This window comes from Lycium barbarum, chromosome 2, assembly GCF_019175385.1.
Source record: "Lycium barbarum isolate Lr01 chromosome 2, ASM1917538v2, whole genome shotgun sequence".
In the NCBI taxonomy this organism is placed as follows: Eukaryota; Viridiplantae; Streptophyta; class Magnoliopsida; order Solanales; family Solanaceae; genus Lycium; species Lycium barbarum.
In genome coordinates this window covers 119,201,993-119,226,127 of record NC_083338.1, presented here as the reverse complement: position 1 = coordinate 119,226,127, position 24,135 = coordinate 119,201,993, and the positions used below count along the sequence as shown (strand labels likewise).

Here is a 24,135-nt window from a genome sequence, read left to right as displayed (position 1 = left end):
TATTATTTTGGACCGGTTATTTTTAGTAAGCACGACAACTAAAATGAATTGAAGGGAGTATACCATATCAAACAAAAAATATTTTTTTGAAAATATATATTTTGGCAAAGCTTCGCATGGGTCAATTTGTGCTACATATCAACTGAGTTTTTAGGTTGGCTGAACTGGGCGGGTCAAAATTGACTGAGCCAGTAACTAAGCGGGTCAATGGTTGACCCAGTAGAATGTGTTATGTTTTCATGAGCTAATTTTGCCACCAGCACTTACTAATAAATGATAAATAAACCTAACTATTACACTCCCTTTGATGGTGTACATTACGGCTGAGGTAGGTATTATCTTCATAGCTGCGTAGTAGATCTACTAATTTTGTTAAACATCACTTAGCAATTTACAATTTCCATTGTATTCCCCAGCTTTCACCAGTACTTGTTTTGAAAAAAAAAAAAGATTTTAATTTAGCAAAAGTGGGATGTGGGAACTACAATTTACAAATATTTTATCTATATAGAAACATGATCGTCGTCAATCACTATAAAAAAAAAAAAAAAAGGTGAGCCCCACTCTTCTTTAATGGTAGAAAAATATGAGTTTCTATATAGGATCGTCCTCAGTCACGATAAAAAAGATAAAATTTAAAAAATAATGTGAGCCCCACTCTTCTTTAATAGTAAAAAAATTATTTTAAAAAAATAAGGCGGGGCCCAATATTTTATAATAGTGGGAATGAAAAAAAGTTAAATTTAAGTTGGAGCCCACTCTTCTATAATAGTAGAAATTAAAATAAATTAAGGTGGAGTCCGCGTGAAGAATTAGGAGACAATTGCCAAAAAAAAAAAAGGCGAGGTCCACGTGAAGAAAAAAAATAGGACATTTAAATAATGATAATAAGTTCAGAAAATGGTAAAGTCACGCTTAGAGAAAATTTAAATAAGAGAAATTGAGGAAAAAAGAAATAACGATTTAAATTGAACACAAAAACCGCTAAAAAAGTCATAAAACCAAAAGATTTAAAACTTATACCTAATACGTCTCACACAAATAATGAGGAATAACATCGAGAAGACGAAATATAAACGGTCAAGAAACGTACACAAATTTTCTTAAAATAATGAAGTTGATCTATACTTAAAAATTTAAGACTACAGCAGATGCTGACACATGAAAGCGCTTTTCAGTGTCGTTGAGTAGAAAGAGATGATGGCATGAAACTCGGTAGGAGAAGGTGTATTTCAAATCTTTCAATTGGAGAACCAAACCAGGAAAGTCATATATGGGAGAAGCGGACTAAGTAAAATAATTTATCGGCAAAGGCTCAAATATGCCCCTGAACTATACGAAATTGCACATATTTGCCTGTCGTTAAAAGGTTGGTGCAAAGATGCCCCTAACGTTTTTTTTTTTTTGGGCTATATATGCCCTTGAGTTAACGGAAAATATTGGAGGGCATATTTGTTCAGTTTCACATAGTATAGGGGCATATTTGATCCATTGAAATTCGTGAATATTATGGTACAAAATATCATTGCATTCCAAAACATAAAAAAACATTTGTAATTACAATCCATCCACCATTGCATTACATCAAAATTATACAACTAAAAGAGCAGATGCAATTACAACCATCTTTTAAAGACTGTTTTCACAAACAAGAGCACCATTTTCCCTTTTCAAAAGATTTTTTTACTAATGATAATACCATTTTTATTTTTCAATTTGTTGATAATCTGGATAGTTCTTTCTGGATATTTTTCGTCTTTTCAGTCCCAATATCTACACGATAATGGATGCAACAATTGCCGCAATAAAACATAAACATAAAATAGGAGATAACTTACATTAGACTTATGAAACATGAAAAAATGTCTCCCGCAGTGCTAAAATTTTTTATAATAATAATAGAAAGAGTATCACATTTAAGCATTTATACGGTTTCTTACATAACATTCAATGTGGTTTGGCCCTTTCGCGAATTTCACCCATAATCAAAATTTAGTAGAATTGTTTGAAGTGCATAAGTGAGATGGAGTGTAGTAACTCCACGTCCACAAACCCTTCCACAACTCCACATCCACAAACCCTTCCACAACTATTTAAAGAACTCGAAGCTTCCGACATTTCATAAACAAGTGAAAGATGAAGAGAGAAAAGTGAGGGGTTGTACGATAAGTGTGGAGTTTCAAAATACAGTTGTAATAAATTATTGGCTAGCATAAAGTGCACTACAAAAAAATCTGAGAACTATTTGTTTCATAATATTCACGAATTTCAATGGATCAAATATGCCCCTATACTATGCAAACTGAACAAATATGCCCTCCAATATTTTCCATTAACTCAAGGGCATATATAGCCAAAAAAAACGTTAGGGGCATCTTTGCACCAACCTTTTAACGACGGGCAAATATGTGCAATTTCGTATAGTTCAGGGGCATATTTGAGCCTTTGCCGATAATTTATTGATATTTTCAATTAATTGAATTATAATACTTTCTGTAATAAAAATTTCATAATCATATTACTAAAAGGTACTCTCACTGTTCTAATTTATGTGACATAATTTGACTAGGCACGAAGTTTAAAAAAAAAAGGAAAGATCTTTGAAATTTATGGTCTAAAATAAGTCCTATATATTTGTGTGAATTTAAATCATTTCATTAAAGGTAAAAGAGAAAATTTCAAGTTAAATGATTTCTAAACGTAAAAATATATCATTCTTTTTTAGACAGTCTAAAAAAAATGTGGTACTATTTTTTGTATTGGACCCGTGCTAGCACTGGCTTCCATCATCTAGTCTAGTATCATATAAAAAAAGAATTGGTTCTTCGTGTTGCAACTTGTAACACGAGTCCATATTTGAAGGACTGCATGAGTTTCATATCAGCTTATCGGAACACTCTGTTTGAAGTGCTTCACATGTAGTCTCGTACGCTCGTTTATGTGTCCTAATCCACTGTTTTTGCTAAACTGCAGAACTATGTCATCATGTTTTGTGATTTATAATTGAATCTTTGCCTGTGATGGTGTACACTCTGGCTGATGTAGTTACATACACATTCTGACTCTTATTTATTTAAGCTAAACAACTTCTCTAGGTTAGAATGTGCTATGACTAATTTGCGAAGTGGAATAAATTGGGTTAAATTTAGGAGTGCTTCAGTTCAGTTGGTGCAAGGGCCCTCGGACCCCATTCTGGACCACTCTAAAAATATAAGTAGTATACACCTAAGTGAAGCTTCAAATCATATAATGGCACGTAAATACGTAAAAAGAAAAGAAAAAAAAAAAGGGGGGGGGGGGGGTTGATGGTGGAAGGGGTGAGGCTGTTACAAAAATGTAAAACAAAAACTTCCTATCTATATTTTAATTGGAACTCCACAACTTTTTGTCGAACACCATATCTCTAAAATAACAGTAATACTAAAAAGAAGTTAATCATTAACATTAGATCCAAGTACAAATGGCGACAAACTTACAATAATAGTGAATTCAATTGAAACTTATAGACCTAAAATAACAGTAACACCCAAAATTAACATAAACGAAATAAAAAATTGAAATATTAAAGCGTAGAACCAAGCAATAAATTCAAAAAACTCTTAACTTTTGAAACGACCAAATCTTTAATAAGCCTTGATAAATCAAAAAGCTTTATTTTATAAATAAAAAAAACTATTTTATATTAAAAAAGATGCCTTCAACTAATCTGACCCTACAAATTTGTTTAGGATAAGAAGTTGGTTTTTCTTAGTTTAATTTTCAGGATTTTCATCTACGGGTAATAGAAACACCCAACAGTTTATTTATGTAACTTGCAAATGGCACCAAGTTTGAGGGAATTTAATTTTGAATAAAATGTCGCGTGTCATACCACATGGCTTAAGTTGACACGTGTATGACGACTGAAATACACTCATTAATTTGGTTCTGTTCAAGGGGGTCTTAGATACGAAATATTGTAGTTCAGGGGGTAATGTAAACATGTCATAGTTTAAGTATAAAACTAGCAAAATGAATATAGCTTAGAGGGGTTTTAGTGAATTTTCCCAAGTTTATATTGCACAAAATATGATAGAAACGATATCTCTTCATACATATAAACTGTTTGAATTCCTTAACAAAAAGATAAGCTTCTAGTGTAGCGGTGAAGGTAGTCATAGCATGTCCCGAGTATTTTCTAGTCCAAAAGTGGAATGAGGAATCAATTGTACTCCCCACTCCATTGCAATAGTCCAGTCAATAGAAGCCTCAAATACAGTGTAGTGGCTCAAATTTCGAGCTTCCGAGCTAGATGTCTGCAAAAACGTATTACATGGTATGTAGGCAAAACACACGTAGCAGCTACGAGAACTTGATGCTGTGCCCATTCGACATTTTGTTTCCAGCAATTCAAATTCTTGTGGGCACTTACTGCATGTCAACTTGGCTGAGATGAAAGTACAGTCATAATTCCCTGATATGCCTAAATCAGGATCATTAATCCCATTTCCCATGTAAGTGGCACAGCATATAGCAAAGCCCTGAAACTTCTCATACCAATTTCCAGGCAAGTTAACAGAGATCTTTTCCTCTTTACTTCAATATTCGAACAAGTTGGGAATTACATGTTGAGGAAAGACGATACCACAAGTCAATCTGCAACCAAAGTCAAGCGAGGGAGAGAGCACAATATTATTGGTGTACGAGAAATGTGCACCAAGGACTGCAAGAGACAAACTGAGAACCTGTGTCAACACACTAGTCATATGCTCTTGCTGATCTCCATCCAAAAAGGAGCTACTATAGATCTTCCCAGAATAGAGTTGTTCATAACTAACGTTGGTGAATGAGACCAACTGCAAGTGCTGGTAAAATGGCAGCTCATAAAGAACTCCTGTGGCTAGAAAATCATCTAGATACAATTCCTTTATACTTCGAGGAAGCCTGGGAAGTTTCTTAAGCTTCTCACAATAGGTTATGTTAAGATATTGCAGCCGAGAAAGTTCAATGATGCTGGTAGGCAAATAGACAAACTTGTTTCTGCTCAAGTTTAGTTCCACCAAAGAACGCAAGTGATTAATACCATCGATTTCATCATCAAGCAAACTGCAATCACTGAGATCTAATCTTTTCAGTTTGTTCAAACCAGAGGAAGTAGGAAAGAATGAGGTCCTCACAAGAGACCAGAATTTTAAATTGCGTCCTCCTTTAATAGATAGGAATGTAAGGTTCTTTAACCTCCAAAAGGAATCTGGCAATTGAGAGATGGCAGTGCCAGCAGCATTTAACACTTCCAGTTGTTTTAGATTGCAAAAGTTTTCTGGCAATGTCACAAGTTTTGAACAGCCTTCCAATATAAGAGTCTTCAGATTCACGAGATTGCAAAGATTAGCTGAGATGCTTACAAGTTCTTTACAGAAACTCATGTCAAGCAAGCTGATGGCAGGCAGACATCCTATTGATGGGGGTAGTTTCCATATTGCAGTATCTGCCAGATGGAGCTCTGACAGACAATCCATGTTTCCCACTATCTCTGGAAAGTTCTCCAATTTCAAACAACCAGAAAGGTTTAAATCTTCGAGAGATCTCATGTGAATACTGCTTGGAAGAGACTTAACATTTCTGCAGTACTCCATGTTTAGCAAAACAAGCTTTTGAAGACACCCGATGGACGGGTCCAATGGACCTCTTCCAAGTTTACACATTTTTTTAGTATCAAATTCTGTAGATTTTGGATCCCTGAATAATCAGGAGTTTTCCGTAGATTTTTGGACCAGCTTAGATTGATGGTTGTCAACTCATCGAAAATCTGCTTAACCAAGAAAACAGAATTATCAGACTGCATGCATGTCTCTTAGTGTTTGAACTAATTTATAGTGGCAGGAGATCTAAACAATATTTTTTTTGAACAGTTAACATGAGAGATCTAAACAATATACCTTCAATCCCTTCCAAAGTTCAATTATAGAACTTGAAGTCATGCTAAGCCCAACAAGCTTTCTTGGATAAAAGTTTTCTGGTATTGATTTGAACTGGTAGAGTGACCAATCAAGCCACCGCAAGCTATTTGGGAGATGATCAATAGGGTCAGCAAGAGGGTCATGACATCGGACTTCATCCCCTCTGACTACAAGTAACCTTATATTGTTCATCTTTCTGAAAGCTTTGCTCCAACCACATACATGCGGTTCTATGCAACTAGGTACCATTATGCCCTCAACTGCTTCTGTCCCCTAAAATAACAGAAAATAACGCTGTAACCAAAGCTAACATAAATTCAAAGATACTATTCTCCTTCATGAATAAATAGGCCATGAAAATTGTTATTAAAATTGCAGTAATTAAGAAATTAATTCCATTTCTATAATAATGGTCACCATTATCGCATCAGTTGCTTCTGTGCCCTAAAAAGAAGATAAATCTCTGACACCAGAAACTTAGATAAAAAGCATAGATCCATTCTCCTTAGATGCATTAGATAGGAAGCAAAACTCCTTATTGAATGTTACAATAGTCTATTGTTGATGCTATCTCCACAGCAACAGAATTAAGAAAACTTTTCGCAGCCTGCATTTTCTGTTTAAAAGCTATCATTTCATTTGGAGATAAGAAGAAAGAAAGGCAGCATTTTGGTATTAGGGCTCTGTATTCATATGAACTTTCCCAGTTTTGCCTAATTTCTAAAGTTTTCTGAAGACAGTTCTTTTGTCGAGTGACTTCTCCGATATTGCAGAAATCTAGTTTGGAAAAAGATTAAATGTTTTATCCTAAATTTCTATGGATATACAGAGCCTAAAATCTAAATGCCAATCCCAAAAAAAGGAACTTTTTTAATAAGTAATAAAACCCAATGAAATTAGAAGAAAGAAGTAGAATAAGGCAACCATACATACTCCACAAAATAGATGTAAAGGAAATGAGTACGATGCCACATTTAAATGTGGAATATTTGTCTAAGCAAGAACTCAGAAACGAGAAAGGGGTGAAAGGAAAGCACAATAGTCACCATAGAGTGCTTAATTGTTTTCTACAGCATTTGATATGGCAACTCACAAAAGCCTCTAGTCAGACCAATATTTCTCCTTTGACTAAGATTTAGACAGTTGATTGACTGATTTCACCTTATCATAGTACCTTTGGAATGAAAATTTACAGTATTCTATTGAACAAAAAACTTTCAAGATTTTATGTGCAGCTCAGATGTTGCAAATTCGGAACTACATACCGTATCATCTGCAAAGACGTCATATATATCCTTACCACGCCATAGTCTACTATATTTCCCCGGTTCTTCTGGGTCACGTTCACGGACTACCAGCCAGCCCATTTCTTGTACCAAATCATGCATCTCAACAATTCCTTCCGTGATTATTAAAAGTGATTTTTGAGCAAGGACATGTATTCCAATCTCGGCGTGAAGACCAAAACTGTCTAATATTTTAATCACATCAGCTTTCTTCTTCCCTCTGAAGAAACATGCAATATCCAGAAATAGTTTTTCTCTGGGGCACCAATACATCATAACTCAATCTGAGCTGCTTGACAATCTTTCCTTCTCCAGTATCTCTTATTCTATTTAATGCACTTACCCACTCAGACTCGTCTCTACCATATAGAAAGGAACCAAAGACCTTAAGAGCTAAAGGCAGGCCTTTGGCATAATTTACAACATGGTTAGAGAGTTCTTCTAACTCTTTAACAACAGTCAGGCTCTTAAATGCATGCCAACAAAAGAGATGAAGAGCTTCATGGAAAGCCAACAAAGTGACCTCATATGAGCAATCATGCTTAGAAATCAAGTGGCAGTCTCTAGTTGTTGTAATGATTCTACTGCCATTGCCAAACCAGTCACGCTTCCCAACTAAGTTTTCCAATTGTTCTTCATTATCCACATCATCAAGAACAATTAAAAGCTTCCTGAAACGGAATCTTGCCTTAATCATGTTGATTCCTTCATAAACACTTGCTATCTTCACAGAATCTAGCTTTAAAATTTGTGAAAGAAGCATCTTTTGCAAATATTCCAATCCATGCTTATTTGAAACTTCTCTAACATTTGCAAGAAAACAAGATCCTTCAAATTGCCAAGAAATATTGTCAAATAGTTCTCTTGCAATAGTCGTTTTCCCTATGCCACCCATTCCCCATATCCCAACAAAAGATACGCCATCCATTCCCACTAGATTCTTTTCAACGGTTGAAACTTTCTGATCTAGACTATGAAAAATCTCATTGACAATCAGCTCAATACATTCTGATTCGTTCCTGTTTATAGAAGAAATATGAAAAAGAAAAAAATAAAACAATTGAGACAATAAATTCAGAAGAATCCATGAGCAGGTTGCTATATTACAAAAGCAAAACGTAGTTTGACAAGCCTTAATTATTTTGACCAATCAATCTCACAGAGCAGACAACATGTATTGGAAAATGCAGATGCAACATCCTACAAATAAACTTAAATTACTAGCTTGGTGGAATAACCGCCGGACAATGCTGAAAACTGCTATGTTTAGCATATTTCGGTCTTAAAATCATCACAATCTAAACTTAAGAAATTTAGAAGGGCAGAAACCCAAAAGGGAAAACATGTATTGGAAAATGCAGATGCAACATCCTACAAATAAACTTAAATTACTAGCTTGGTGGAATAACCGCCGGACAATGCTGAAAACTGCTATGTTTAGCATATTTCGGTCTTAAAATCATCACAATCTAAACTTAAGAAATTTAGAAGGGCAGAAACCCAAAAGGGAAAAGAGAAGGAAATTTCAAAACAAAATAGCTAGGACATGGATATTCCTTAAGAACAACGATTTCCCCATATCTCAAACTTAATTTATTTATGAGTGCAGTTTCTCGCTCAATTAATTGATTTCTCATTCAGGATCATCTTTGCAACAACACAACTGAATTACATGAGTCCTAGAAAACATAAAAGAAAAGAAACAAATAAAAGGAACAAATACACAGCCTATTACATATTGAGAGATGCTCTATCCTTGGGGGAGTGGAAATCATCAATATTCAATCCTTATAAAATTTTATTTTATTTATGTATTAATAAAGCTCCTCACCAAACTTACAGATTTCTCATTCAAGATCACATTTCGACCTATAACCTGAAATACACAAATCCGGGACCACCTTTTATTTTTCTAAAAGAAAAAAGGAACAAACACACACGCATTGTATATTGACAGATGTGCTATCTCTCTGTTAGAGTTAAAATCATTATTAATTCTTCTTTCCAATGATACAGCCTAGTCAAAGAGCCAAAGGAAGTAAAGTACACACTTGGACTCAATGGTCATCTATTTCTGTTTCTGTGACTACCACGTTTGTTATGCCTACCTGCAAATGAACCAACCACAGAACCAGTGCTTGGCCCAGCTTAGAGCAAGAGATGTGCAGTGCCATGAAATGTGCTCCATACATGTCACACTTCACACTTCACACAAGTGGTTGAGACAGAAAAAGGCAAGAACACCTCTAGACAGACCATCGAGGGGCAGATGGCTGCCTACATCTGAGTACCACTTCATTAACCCTGAGTTCTGCTCAAATTTCAACTCTATTACTGCACTTCTTTCTATTTTAGGAACTTACAAAATGGTGGTTATGTATAGTAGGACTAAGATCACAAAAGAAAATTAAGATCTCTCACCAAAACACGAAGCAGGATTGAACTCTTGCGTACTCGACATGACAACTACCTGACAAAAGGAAAGCAAAATGTGCACCTCATGCCCTTTGATTGTAAGAACCAAGAAGAAACTTAAAGCTATACTACATTTCATTTCTTTGTCTACAAAGAACAGATCATATCCATAAATAAAAATATATTTTAAAAAAGAACCAAAGCGATAATGACTCCACCAACAGTGAAAATCCAGAATGCCGGTTTATAAGTGCTTCTCTTCGAGAGAAGCTAGTCACCTGATGCCTACCCATCTTATATTGCTTTCATCTCCCACCCCACCCCCAACAAAACCAAAACACAATCACTGACTATAAGATGGTAACTTGTGCCATAAAGATGAATAGCTGCTGACCTATGCTGTTCTATTTGAATCACAACTGTTTTTCTGGTCTGACTTTATGAACCTTACTACTGCCTTCTTGCAAACATCATTTGTCTTCAAACTAGCACCAAAAGGAGCTAAAAGAGCATCCAAAAGCGATGACAAAGATGATGCTAGCCACAAAAAACATTAATAAAAGCACAAAATACCATTCTGCAAGCTTGTCCTTTCAATGGGTTAACTTTCTGATTAGCTTTTCCTTTTCTGTATTTTAGATTAAGGGTGTGTTTGATATGGAGGAAAATATTTTTCTACAAAATGTTGTTCAATTTAATCATGTTTGGTTGATCAAAATGTTTTGAAAAACATTTTCTCTAACAAAACAAGTTCCTTAAAAATGAGGAAAATGACTTCCCTAATAAAAGCAGGGAAAACAAGTTCCATAAGTAACATTCCAAGTTCATTGTCTCCTCCCCACCCACCCAATGCCCCCAACCCCTATCCCTTGACCATCCCATCCCCACTCCCCATGCCATGCGACTTCCATAGTGTTTTGCTAGAAAACATATAAATACTCTTGAGATAATATTCTTTTGTTTACTTACGAAATACTATAAAATAAATAAGAAATCCACTTGTTTTCTGAGAAAATATTTTCCAGGGTTAAGGGTCAAAAACACAGCTCAAGTATCACCTTTTTTTTTTAGGTTTCCTACTTGAACTATTAGGTGTGAGAGTTTCCTATCTAAACTACCACCAATTAGTTTGCAAAACACAGCTCAACTATCAGTTGTTCACTTTTCTTACCTAAACTATCACCAACTAGTTTGCAAAACACACCTCAACTATTCGTTGTTCACTTTTAATGATGTGTGTTTTGCAACTAGTCGGTGATGGTTCATGTAGGAAAAGTGAACATCATAGTTGAGGTGTGTTTTGCAAACTAATTGATGATAGTTTAGGTAGGAACTCTCACACTTGATAGTTCAAGTAGAAAACTCAAAAAAGGTGATACTTAGAAGTGTGTTTTTTACCATTATCTCTATTTCCCGTGGAAAACATTTTCCTTCATACCAATCACACACTAAATAAAATAAAAATAAAAAAAGAACCATTCAGCAATTACTCACCCATTAGCTGTTTTAGCAACATCCCATCCTGATATACTGGCAGCTTCAGTAAGAGCCTTCCTCCACTTATCCACTTTCTCCAAATCAGTACTCATTAATTCTGTATCATACTTAGCCAGTGCTTCAGCAAAGCTATTTCTTTGGTGGCGTACATCTGATGGGTCGACGTGATAAAAGACTTGAATTGGAACTTGACCCTTGTTTTGAAAACATTCCATGATCTTATTGAGCTCTTCTAAGCACCAAGTGGAAGAAGCATAGTTCTTAGAGAAGATAATAATGGCAAATCTTGATTCCTCTATGGCTTTTAATAGTTCTTGTGAGATGGGTTTTCCTCTATCAAGTTTGTCATCATCTTTAAAAGCATATATCCCTCTGAATTTCAGAAATGTGTAAAGATGGGAAACAAAGGTATTGTGAGTGTCTTCACCTCTAAAACTCAAGAACACATCATATTTCCATTTGTGGGTCGACTCCATGGGAAAGTCAGCAAACTTTCAAGAACAATAAGCTGAAATGTGACAAAAGTTGGGTGGGATTTGGCAAGGCAATCGAATGATGTACAAATAAGTGACTTCGAGAATTGGAAAACAGTTGACCTGCAAGTCATCCTCCCGCTGGTCAACTGTTTCCCAATTCTCTATATTACTTTTCTTCGTTTCTTTCTGTGCCAATTACCTCTGGATGGTCTAATTTTAAAAGAGTTAGCCGTCAAAAACACACTTTAACCTTTTGAATGATGTTTTCCCGTGGTTCATGTTGTACGGTGTTTAATCATATTGTACCTAATTAATAAATATAATATTTAAATAGCTTGTATTGTTTGTTGTGGTTTAATAATATTTTTATGATTTGATTTGACTATATGATACTGTATGATAGCATGTAAGTTTATTAAAATACTCTTAATAATAAAACTCAAGTAAAGAGTAAAATAAAAAAATTAAAAATAAGTAGGCGGTGAATGGACGTGGTCAATGAGGGGTCATGGGAGTGGTGGAGGGGTGAGTGGTCGTGGGATGTGGTGGGGTTGGGGGTAAGTAGTTGTGATGAGAGGTGGTAGGTGGCAGGATGGGGGTTAGGTAGGGTGGGGTAGTTGGGGGTGGGGGTGAGTGATAGGGTCGGGATAGGTTTGGGTGTGACGGAGATGGGTGGGTGAGTGGGGTATAATGAAAAAATGAAATACGTAACTACGCAAAAATAACCAAATCTGTGGTTATGAAAATTGAAATTCTTCATGGTTGTATAATCACGGAATTACAATACGTTTACAACACTATACGACATAATTTTAAGAACAACGGATACAAACATGATTTTATAGAAAACCATACATTAATGAATCACAGGAAACAACCATACAAGCATGGGGTAAGGGCTCGTTGGCTCATTTGGTACGAAGAATAAGGGATAAATAATTTTGGGAGTAAATTTGAGATAAGTTTATCTCATGTTTGGTTGGAAAAAAATCGCGATATAATTAATCCTGAAATTATAATATTATTTTATCCCTATAAGAAGGTGGAAGAACCGATCTCGGGATAAGTAATCCCAAGATTTACCAATGGAAAATATTGGACTAAAAAGGAAATTAGAAAAAGAAAGTAAGACAAATAATAAATTAAATAAGATGATTAACATTTTTAAATGAAACATTTGCCCTCTCAAATCTAACTTTTCAATTTCCCCAATTCTTGTAGAACCCTATGTTTCGACTTGGTAACAATGTCACAAAAAGGCATCTCCTTTCCATAAATCACATCAAATTTCAACTCTTTTACTCCACAGTTCCAGCAAATGTTACTAGCAACAATTTATTAGTGGATTTGCTAGTTAACTCAGTTGGATTCTCAAGAAAAAAGGCTATTTCTACAAGTAGTAAGGTAACTTTCTTGAAACCTGGAAACAATAAGCCTACATTAGTTCTTGATTTCTTCAAACAATTTGGTTTACACAAACCCCAGATTAAATCACTTGTATTTGCACATCCTGGATTGTTATTTACTAGTGTTGACAAAACCCTTAAACCCAAAATTAAGGTTCTTCAAGAACTTGGCTTGTCTGGGTCAGAATTAGCTAGTGTCATTACAATAAGTAGTGCTTTGTGTCATTCAAGTCTTGCTACTTGCATTAGAAATCTTGATTATCTACGAGAAGTATTGGGTAGTGATGATGATTCAGTAGCTATGGTTATAAAAAGATTACCCTGGTTACTTACTCAGAATCTCCCAAAAGTAATGCCGCCCAATTTGTTGTTGTTAGAGAAAGTTGGGTTTTCAAGTATGGATATTAAGAAGTTTTTTCTTACTCGTCCGTTGGGTATGATTAAAAAGCCCGAGTGGCTTGAGGGCGTAGTGTGTCGAGTAGAAAAGGATTTCTGCATTCCTAGAGGGTCGCCTATGTTTAAACATGGAGTTGAAGCTATTGTAAGTTATGCTGAGTCTACATTAAAAGTGAAAGTAGAGATTTTCAAGAGCTTTGGATGGTCAGATACGGATATACTCACAATGGTGCAAAAGCTTCCTTATTGTTTGAATGCATTTGAGGCTAAGCTTAGAAATGGATTGAAGTTTTTCATGAATGAACTGGGATATGACTCTAGTTATATTGCCAGTCACCCTTAGTTATTGATGCTCAGTTTGGAGAAAAGGGTCTTGCCAAGGAATGAAATCTTCAAACTTATCAAAGAGAAACAACTTATAAGGACGAAGCTATGTTTTTACACTGTTGTGTCGTATTCAGAATCAAAGTTTTTGGAGAACTATGTGTTGCCTTTCATGAATGAGGTGCCTGAGTTGTATGATTTATATATCAAGAGTAAGAGCTAAGAGAAAATTCTTTTTGGTTGAGATGTTGGCAGCAGACCATTGTTTGTTTTTGAGGTTTATTCACTTTTTGGGATGATATTGTTTTTTCCTCTTCAAGCTCCAATCAAGGATACTGCTACTAGTTTAGATTTCATTGTTGATGAGCCATTTCTCATCAGTGCAAACTGAAAATTCAAGGCACTCTCATTTTCAAGTCATATAATGCCTTTTGGTTGATGGAGAAGAGAAGTAGAAGAAAATTTGGAATTCCTGTGTTCTAATGTCTACTCCCTAAATGTGTATCTCTATCGAGACAGTATAATTTCTTGCTTTCGGTTCAATTTTTTTTTATCCTCTTCTCTTTATCATACGGTAGTATTCTCATCAAAATGTGGTCTTGAGGCTTCTTACTATGTGTGGCCTAATCTGAAGAGAGGAAGACTAGGTCTTTCAGTATATCTCGGAAACGTATCTCCACTCAGCTTGGTCTTGTGTGTCTTGAATAAACCTCAATTTCTACATCCATTTAACCATGTATTCACTAGCTTGGAAATAGCCCTTAGCTGCTGCCTCTTTACGTTTTCCTCTGTTTCTGGAGTGTTGCTGTATCAAAGGTCGGTTCTCATAAAACTTTTAGGTTTATGTTTGGGCATAAGTACTTCACAAAGTCATTTTATGTGTTGGTATCATATCATGTCTTCTGTTGAAATCATCTTCTACTAGTTTAGGCTAGCTCAAAGTTGAGCAGGGTAAAAGTTCTGTCTCAGTCACAGTTGGTATCAGACAGAAAACATGGTTGGTAAAATAGGAAGAATAATAGACAAACTCACTTGCTGATGTTAGGTTGCTGAAAAGAAACATCGTGCTCTTATAAAGGGCTCTTTCAAGTTCTGGTAGTCTCTAATATTGTGCTTTAGCACTCTTCCATGAAACTTTTCAGAGCAATGCTAATCAACTTAGTTAAGTCCCTAAAGCATACCTTTAATACTTAGAAAAGAAAGAAAATAACTCATACAGTTCAAGTAAAGATGCTTAAACCCCTTGCTGTAACTTTATTGTCGATGCTATGTCGTTCACTCTCGTAAAGATATATTGCAGATTTCCTCAGTCAAGATTGAGTTTTATCTTAGCCCTTGTCCTCCTTGCTATGGTTCATTGGTTTTAGTGTGATAATTAGCACAAAACCGTATTATTGACTTCTACTGGTATTTTTGTCTTACCCTTTCTTTTGAATTTTCTTAAATCACGTGATTTGTATGGTGTACTTAATGTATACTTCTGTTATTTACTTCAAGTTTCCTTCTCTTAGAGACTGAGATGGTAGACAAGTGTAATACTGCTCACAACAGACAGATTGATCAAGTTGAATTTCCTTCTTTCTTTTATAGTAAGGTATTTAATCTTTTAATCAAGATTTTTTTGATTAGCACCGAGTGTCCGGGTCTCTTTGAGCCCCGACTAATCCCAGGGGTGCACAGGCCCTCGGCAAGGAATTTCCCGCAAGTGCACCACGGGTAATTCAGGGTTTCCCCAGTCCGATAGCCCTCAAAAATTGTTTGCACCCAGCGGGTTTCGAACTTGAGACCTTGAAAGGGAGCACCCCAAGGCTCAAGTCAATTGTCACCAGGCCAACCCCGAGGGTTTCTTTTAATCAAGATTTAGCTCTCATCAGTTTGTTTGTTGTACTATTTTTAATTGTTTGATAAGGCAGTTTGGTGGGCGTTTATTCCCTTAGGGGTATGTATGGGTTGTATAGTTCTCTCAGAAACATAGTTCAGAGTCAGCACATTCAAACCAGCTAGGCCTAGAGTAATATAACAGAGCCATCAGCTATATGATAGTCAATTGTTTAGCTGACCCTCTCAAGTACAATACTCTAGACGATTGTCGCTCTTCATTAATTAATGCCTCTTGCTTTTTATTGTATAGTAGGCACAATTGTGGACATTCACCAGATTTGTATGAGCATCTTGCCTTGTGTGTGTGGGGTTTCAATAGAAGCTTTCTTTAACTCTTCATTTTATTTGATTTCAAATAAAATGGACGAGTTAAAGAAATTTTTTATTTGAACTATATACAACACAAGGCAAGATGCTAATAGAAAATGTGGTGCAATTCTTTAATTTCTAGAAGTTCTTCATTTCTGCTGTCCATAAGGTGAAAGACAAAGGCATAGACGGATCACAAGGATTATAGTTTCAATTAACTGAACAGAAAATGAAAAAAAAAATAAAGGATTGTAGTTTCAATTATGAGGTATGAGCTGCCCATGTTGCTGAATTCTCCGGTGTTTGCTCTGCTACTTCTTCTGTCATTTGTCTAGTAAATACGATGTTTTGTAGCAATTTGTATCGACCATGTCGGAACTCCTTTTATGTTCTCAATTGTGCAACCCTGTCTTTTGATACTTCACTTTGTAAATGCATTTTGGGGTTCCCTTTGGGTGTAAATAAGCTCTTTTATTGGCAAAGATATGCGGAAGCAACTAATGTATAAGCTGAAGGACATTGTTGTTTGAAAGTGAAGTTGTGAAAATCATGAAGGTTTCTCAATTTGTACTTGGAGTGGATGAGCTAAATATGGAATCATCTCGACAAGTGAATACACTCTCAGAATGAATTGATTACCGATTTCTCAAGAATATAGTAGATTGTTCATACATGTAACTGTTCTATTTGGCTAGTGCTTGATCCTTTGAGGTTTTTTTTGGTGCATCTATTTTTCTCAGGCAGGTTTTCCTTTTGGTGCTTATACAATGATGATATATTGTCCTTTTAATATTATACTAATATTTCTTGTTAAGACTACACGAATCTGGTAGGGGCATGATTGTAATGTACTATTGTGGCAGTAGACCTCTATTAAGAATACTGCTACAATTATGATGATACTTGAAGTAACGATGATCTTCTACTGTATAAAATGACGTTCTGCTTTGATCAGCTTGTTGTAGTTCCTAGAGATGATGAGTGTTTATGTAACGTCAATGTCAAGATATCCTTTTAGCACATGGAATAAGGTGAATTGATTAAAGGTGTGTTTGATATAAAGGAAATCATTTTCCTAGAAAATATTTTCTTGGAAAATAAGTGGGTGTCTGCTGTGGGTGCGTTTGTGGGCAAGACTTATGGCCGAAGGGAAGCCAATTAAATTAAGTATTTAATTATATTTTAGTAGCTTTCTGTTTAACTATTTTTATTAGAATAGGATTAATGTTTCCTAGATTTAAGGATTAGGCTTAGCTATCGTTGTTATTCTAGAAAAGGATTTATGTTTCCTAGTTCATAAGGATTAGACTTCCTTTGCTGTAGTAAGACTCCCTATTTAAAGGGGGGTTTGGGGAATAAAAAAACAAGCGTATTTTAATAAAAAAAACAAGAGATCGGAGTTCTCTCTTCCATTGAACTCTAAGGTTTCAGCTTCCCTTTAACGAGCTGAGTTTATATTCAAAATAGGTCGATCTAGGAATTCGAACAAAGGCAAGGGAAAATCCAAGTTAATTGATTTAGATTTTCCTATGACTCGATCCTTCTCTAAAAGTCTTAACAATTTGGTATTAGGGCCTAACACAATGGACGATGAAATCAGTTCCAGGTTCCAAGAGAACGTGCTATTATAGAAGCATTAATAGATTCTAAACTTATAGCAATGGAACAATGCCTGGCGAGAAAATTGCCCAAGTCATCCAAGAAAACTTTTTTGGCTTGGGAATTAGCAGTTTTTGGCTTGGGAATTGGCTCCACGAAACCAGCGACCAATGGAGCTGAGTCGAGTAGCGCCCTGGTGATTGGTAGATCAACAATTCCTGCTACCAGAGGCAATGCACCGCCTATTCATCCGGCGGATCCGAATAACCCGACAAGTGGTAATTTTGATTCGACAATACCAAGGTATGCAAAGATGGATTTTCCTACTTACGACGGCACAAACGATCCATTAATTTGGGCATATTGCTGTGAATAATTTTTTGAAAATCAACATATAGCGGAAGCAGAAAAGGTTGGAGTGGTTGGGTTTCACATGTTGGGAGAAGCACAATTATGGTATTATCAACTTAAACGAGCAAAGGGCCCAATAAGTTGGGAGGAATTTCAGAAACATTGTTTCCAACGATCTGGACCTCCTGAAAGTAGCAACTCGGTGGGCGAATTGGTCACGCTTCAGCAAACTGGTACAATTGAACTGTATCAATGCTAGTTTTAAGAAAAGTTGGCTAGGGTTGATGAGCTTATTCCAGAGCACTTGCACGTCGGAATCTTTATGGCGGGGTTGCATGATTCAATTAGAATGGATGTGTAGTTGCTCAAACCACCTGGCTTATCCACGATCATGAGTGTAGCCAGGGCTTTAGAACAAAAACAACAACTGCAAAAAGTCAGTAATATTCGCATAGGGGCATGGCAACAGTCTCGGACAAATTTTGGCAGAACAGTAAACTCGGCAAGGTCTGCTACTAGTTTAGTCGGCTCATCTACCTCGGCTAATACCCAGTCTAGTAACCAAACCCCTTTCGTCAAGCGATTAACCTATGCAGTCATGGCAGAGAGAAGAGCTAAGGGATTATGTTATAATTGTGACGAACAGTATTTAGCCACTCACTAGTGCAAACGAATTTTCTGCTTGGAATTGGATGATTCAGTTGGCGATACTATTCCAAAAGTTGAAGTTTCGGATGACTGCTCGAAAATTTCTTTACATGCAATTACAGGTCAACGACATGTAGAAACTATGCAACTGCCTGCTATCATTAACAGACAACACGTGCTTAGTCTTATTGATTCTGGAAGTACCCATAGCTTTAGAAGTTCTACTGTTGCTAGTCGATTAGCCCTTGATATTTTCTCCGTAAAGAACATCAGTAGAATCTCTACTGGTAATGGAGAGAAGGTTTCATGCTTGGGGGTTTACACATGGGTAACAATTTCTATTGCTGAACATTGCTTTATTGTAGATTTGTATGTTAATTCCCTTTGGTGGATTTGATATTGTTTTGGGAGTTAAGTGGTTAAATACGTTGGGTCCTATACTTTGGGATTTTGCAGCACTTACTGTGAGTTTTTCGATGGACGGGTAATCAATTTTGTTTCGAGGACAGCAACGGTATTGTGAAAGGGTTTTGTCACGACCCAACTAGGGGCCGCGACGGGTACCCGATACTTGTACCAAGCACCCCTTATCTCGTATCGTACTTTTACTACTAGGTGGGCCGTATAGACTATACCATATTTTTTTTTTCTGTTTCTTAACGTTAACATTAATGGCATAAGTGTAAACATGGACTTATAAACTTTGCTAGAACATTATACAACGACGAGGACAACAAAAGTACAAACCATCTGACCGTACATATCTGTCTACGAGCCTCTAAACGAAGTACATCTACATATACAAGAAGGGCCGGGTCCTACCGTGCCCGAATATATCCACAAAAGTAGTACCAAGAAACTGAGGCTCCGGAACAACTGGAGCGCTGCCACAGTACTGCTGATAGAGCTCCTAAGAGTCAAATCTGTCTACTTGCTGACCTGCGCGGCATGAAACGCAGCGTCCACAAGAAGGGACGTCAGTACGAGTAATGTACCGAGTATGTAAGGCATGAATAATAACATACAGGAAATATAGAACATGGATAACGACATCAAAGAAATACCGAGCATATCATGAGGTAGAAAAATAACGTGTGCATATAAGTGCCCTTGGGCGAATACCATGCATGCTTGACGCTGCGGAACGTGCAGCCCGATCCATATGTGCATATACTATAACATATTACTGCGGAACGTGCAGCCCGGTCCATATACATATATTACTTTACTTTCTTAGGAAGACATTTCTTCCCATATATATAGAAAATAGAACATGTCATATTGCCGAGGCGTCGGCTCCGATCCATTTAACCATATATCCCGCGTCCGGGACGATACTACGTATCATACTCCAACTGATCAGGTGGCTGTGCGTCTATAGCGCCTTCCCTTTTCCAATCTTCCCCATATACATATACGTATACTTATAACATATAAACAGCATGCATGAGAGCCTAAAGAAAATCGTGTCCGTATCGGAGTGACATAAGGTCGGTAGCCTCCGATTATCTTATGGAATAACCATGGTCACTTTATCTCGCCTTGGAGGAACTAGTACTATAAAGCGAGACCATAAACGTAGAGTAGTATTAAGAGAAGACATATAATAAGATCACAACCTCATAAGGCGTCACCTTGTATTCTTGAAGTCTTTAGAAAGTAGAATCATGTTCAAAGAAATAAGATTGAGGATTAGGAACTAACTCTATTTTCTCATGTTCATATTGAGTCCATAATTCGAGATTTTCAACTATGAAATCATGCTCGTCATAATCATCACAAAAATATTCTCATTAGAATAGTTACAATACTTATCGTTCGATAAACAAAACAATTAAGAAAATCCGGGAATAACGGGCCCACCTCGGGTCAAATGAGGTGGCGTACACGATTTACATACATTACATTTCATGACGTCACCTGTGAGAGTTTTAAGGTAGTCGGGTCCTATTTGTGCAAGTTTTAGATGTTTAGGCAATTTTTTAACATTTCATACAATATTTAATTCAATTCTACTGAATGAAAAAGGGTCAACTTCAAACTCGGATTTCTAGGAATAGGATTGTCCCCGAGGCTCGTATCCACCCTATTATGTCTAAGACATGCCAAAGAAGGAAGGGTGAAGCCCTACATACCTTTTCCGCTTCATACACGTCTACAAAATCAAGTTTCAAGTTCGCCAAAATTTACAATTTGGTCACAATTACCAAATGTTAATTGTAAGGCTTTAAGATTTCAATCTTAACCAATACTTGTCTACAAAATTTTGGGCAGCATCTCCCCATACATACAACATCCCCGAGATTTAACTCGGCTCAAATATCAACAACCATACCAACAACAATATCAATAATCATCACAAAACACAATATAGCATAACTAGTCTCCTTTCCAACATAGTGTAATAGTTTTCATTCCAACTTCACATTTTCAATTCAATACCAACATACTCATATTCATTTACTAATCAAGATCACTCCAATACAATTCGGAACATTTCATATCATTTTACAAAATATTCACAAAATATACAAAATATACAAATTTTCCACCAAACCATAATCCATCCAAAACTTCTAATCTTCAACATACATATTCATAACATATTTCCACCTTCCAATTTCATCAACCATAATCATAATTCACATCTTAACAACTTCATTTCCATAATATCACAAAATCATCCTAAAGTGACATAATCTTCTACATTCCATATTTCCAACTTCCACCAAATTTATTCAACTTTCATTTCCAATATAAATTTCACCATAACCACAACTAGAATACAACATAAAATTCAACTCAAATTATTTATACAACAATATACATTTATGTCCACTTACATATATGCACACCCACTTTGTAAACTTCCATATTTCCATAAATTCTACTCATTTCTACATACTACAACATAAACCAACCTTCATAACATAATAAAAAGGGATTAATTCTTACCTTTTTCTACAATCTTCTTCACTTGACCAAGCTGTCAACTTGAAGAAACAAGTGCTCTTTCTTCCAAAATAATTACACCAAGTTGTAAAGGACCCTTGAATTAGTAGGAATACCACAAGAAAATAATTTTTGGGAGAAGATTTTAAGGGGTGAATTTTCTTGGGTCATGGCCGTGTATGGCCTTCTAATTTGCTCTTCTTGTTGCTTTGTTTTTCTCTTCTATGTTTCAAGAACTTTCTAATGGATAAATGACCCTTATATTCATTTTAGCACATGGGAAATATTAGAATCATGGGTTGGGCCTTAGGCTTGGCCGGCCACCCTTCTCTCTTTGGGCCTAAATTTTTCTTTTCATTTTTTGGGTCAACCCGGTTGATCCCGAGTTGGGCCTAGCCCACTGACCTTTCGACCTTAAAACGTCCATATCTCCTTGCACTGACATCACCTGAGAACCCACGACCTATGATTGGAAAGCTAATTCAATTATCTACAACTTATATTTCTTGGTATTTTTTCAAATTCCAAACTTATTGCCCCTAGAAGTCAGATCACCCGAAAACGTTTTCTTAAAAATATTCGTTTGGAGGACTTCCACTTTGATTTGGCCCAAGGGTCCTTCTTGAGTTGTGTTTAACTTCACATACGTGATTCATATGACTTTTCAGATGTCCCAAAAAAAAATCTCGATATGTGGGCCCCATCTCAGCTTACAAATAATCCGACGTTCAAAAATACGGGATATAACAGGTTTTGCACTTGTTAGGAGAGGCAACTACTGACGAACATCGGTTAGAATACCTCCTAACCAAGTTCAGCGATTTGTTCCAGGAACCTATGAGTTTACCACTATTGAGACAATGTGACCACCACATCAGTTTGCTGCCCGGAACAGCCCCTGTAGTTGTTCGTCCATATCGGTACCCTCATCGACAAAAAGATGAGATTAAAAAGCAATGTAACCAGATGTTGTAGCAAGGATTTATGCGACCAAGCAAGCCCCCTTTTTCTTCACCTGTGATATTGGTATCCAAGCGAGATGGATCTTGGCGTCTTTGTATGGATTATGGTGAATTGAATGCTAAAACAGTAAAGGACAAGTTTCCAATTCCCGTGGTGGACAAGTTACTCGACGAGTTACATGAGGCCAAGTACTTTACTAAACTGGATTTGAAGTCTGGTTACTATCAAGTCCGCATGTCTCCTGCAGATGTGGAAAAGACAGCCTTTCGAACTCATCACGGGCACTTTGAGTTCCTTGTCATGCCGTTTGGACTCACTAATGCCCCATCCACTTTTCAAGCCTTGATGAATGAGGTCTTTCATGAGTACTTACCCCGATTTGTATTGGTTTTCTTTGATGATATCTTAATTTACAATCGTGGTTGGGAAAACCATTTGGTTCACAGAAAAGTCCTTCTCTTATTGTGTGCGCACGGACTATATTTGAAACGATCTAAATGTTGCTTTGGTATAACTGAAGTAGCATATTTGGGGCATATAATTTCAGTTACAAGTGTGGAGGTAGATAGGAGCAAAGTACAAGCAATTTTAGACTGGCCTCAATTTCAGTCAATTACCTCACTTCGAGAATTCTTGGGATTGGCAGGTTACTACCGCAAATTTATTCGTGACTATGGACTTTTGGCGGCACCTTTGACTAGTCTACTCAAGAAAAACTCCTTCCAGTGGAGTGATTCGACCCTAGCTGCATTCCAGAAGCTTTAACAACCACTATCCACTCCCCAGTATTAAGGTTGCCTGATTTTAATATGGATTTCATTATAGAATGTAATGCTTCAGGACACGGTGTAGGGGCTGTTTTACAAGAGGAAGGTCAGCCCATAGCATTTTTTAGCCGACAGTTGGAGAGTCGTTACAAAAAATTAGCCGCATATGAGAGGGAGTTGATTCGCCTTACAAAGGCAGTACAACATCGGTGGCCATACTTATGGGAGTGCCCTTATCTTATCCGGACAGATCATTGCAGCCTGACATACTTGCTAGAACAATGACTCACTACACCACCTCAACAACATTGGTTGAGCAAACTCATGGGTTAGGATTTCACAATTGAGTACCGGGATGGTTACCTCAATAAAGTTGCTGACACTTTGTCTAGAACGACACCCGAAGACCCTTCTTTAACTGCTATTAGCTACCCCCATATCACATTACTGGACACCATCCGTGAGGAGCTTTTAGGATCAGGAGAACTGTTGGGTTTGTGTGATAAAGTCAAGCTAGGAGAATTGAGTTCGAACTGGCAAGTTCAAGATGGGTTGCTTTGGTTTAAAGGTTGTATCTACCTTTTACAAAATTCTCCTTCATTATCTATTGTACTATCCGCCTATCATGACAGTGCACATGAAGGGATACAAAACACCTTGCATCGAATTCATGGGGATTTTTATCGGAAAGGTATGAAAAGGACATTGCTGCATATGTTGCTGCTTGCCCAGTGTGTCAACGCAATAAATCAGAACATTTAAGTCATGTAGGATTGTTACAACCTCTCCAGCTACCAACTCAAATTTGGTCAGACATCTCAAGGGACTTTATTAATGGCTTACCTAAGTCTTGGGGGAAGTCGGTCTTGTTAGTAGTAGTGGATAAGTTCTCAAAATATGCTCATTTCATACCATTGGCTCGTCCA

General features: G+C 36.6%; 1 protein-coding gene and 1 pseudogene across 1 annotated transcript; one reads left to right on the top strand and one right to left on the bottom strand.

Annotated features, from left to right (window-relative positions):
• Positions 1-4,031: 4,031 nt before the first annotated feature.
• On the bottom strand, positions 4,032-11,832 carry LOC132626918 (TMV resistance protein N-like; annotated as a pseudogene).
• A 957-nt stretch (positions 11,833-12,789) lies between these two features.
• LOC132626915 (uncharacterized) lies at positions 12,790-15,921 on the top strand. The gene has a single exon (XM_060341947.1). The coding sequence runs from the start codon at positions 12,841-12,843 to the stop codon at positions 13,756-13,758; it is 918 nt and encodes a 305-aa protein (XP_060197930.1). The 5' UTR covers positions 12,790-12,840; the 3' UTR covers positions 13,759-15,921.
• Positions 15,922-24,135: the final 8,214 nt, after the last annotated feature.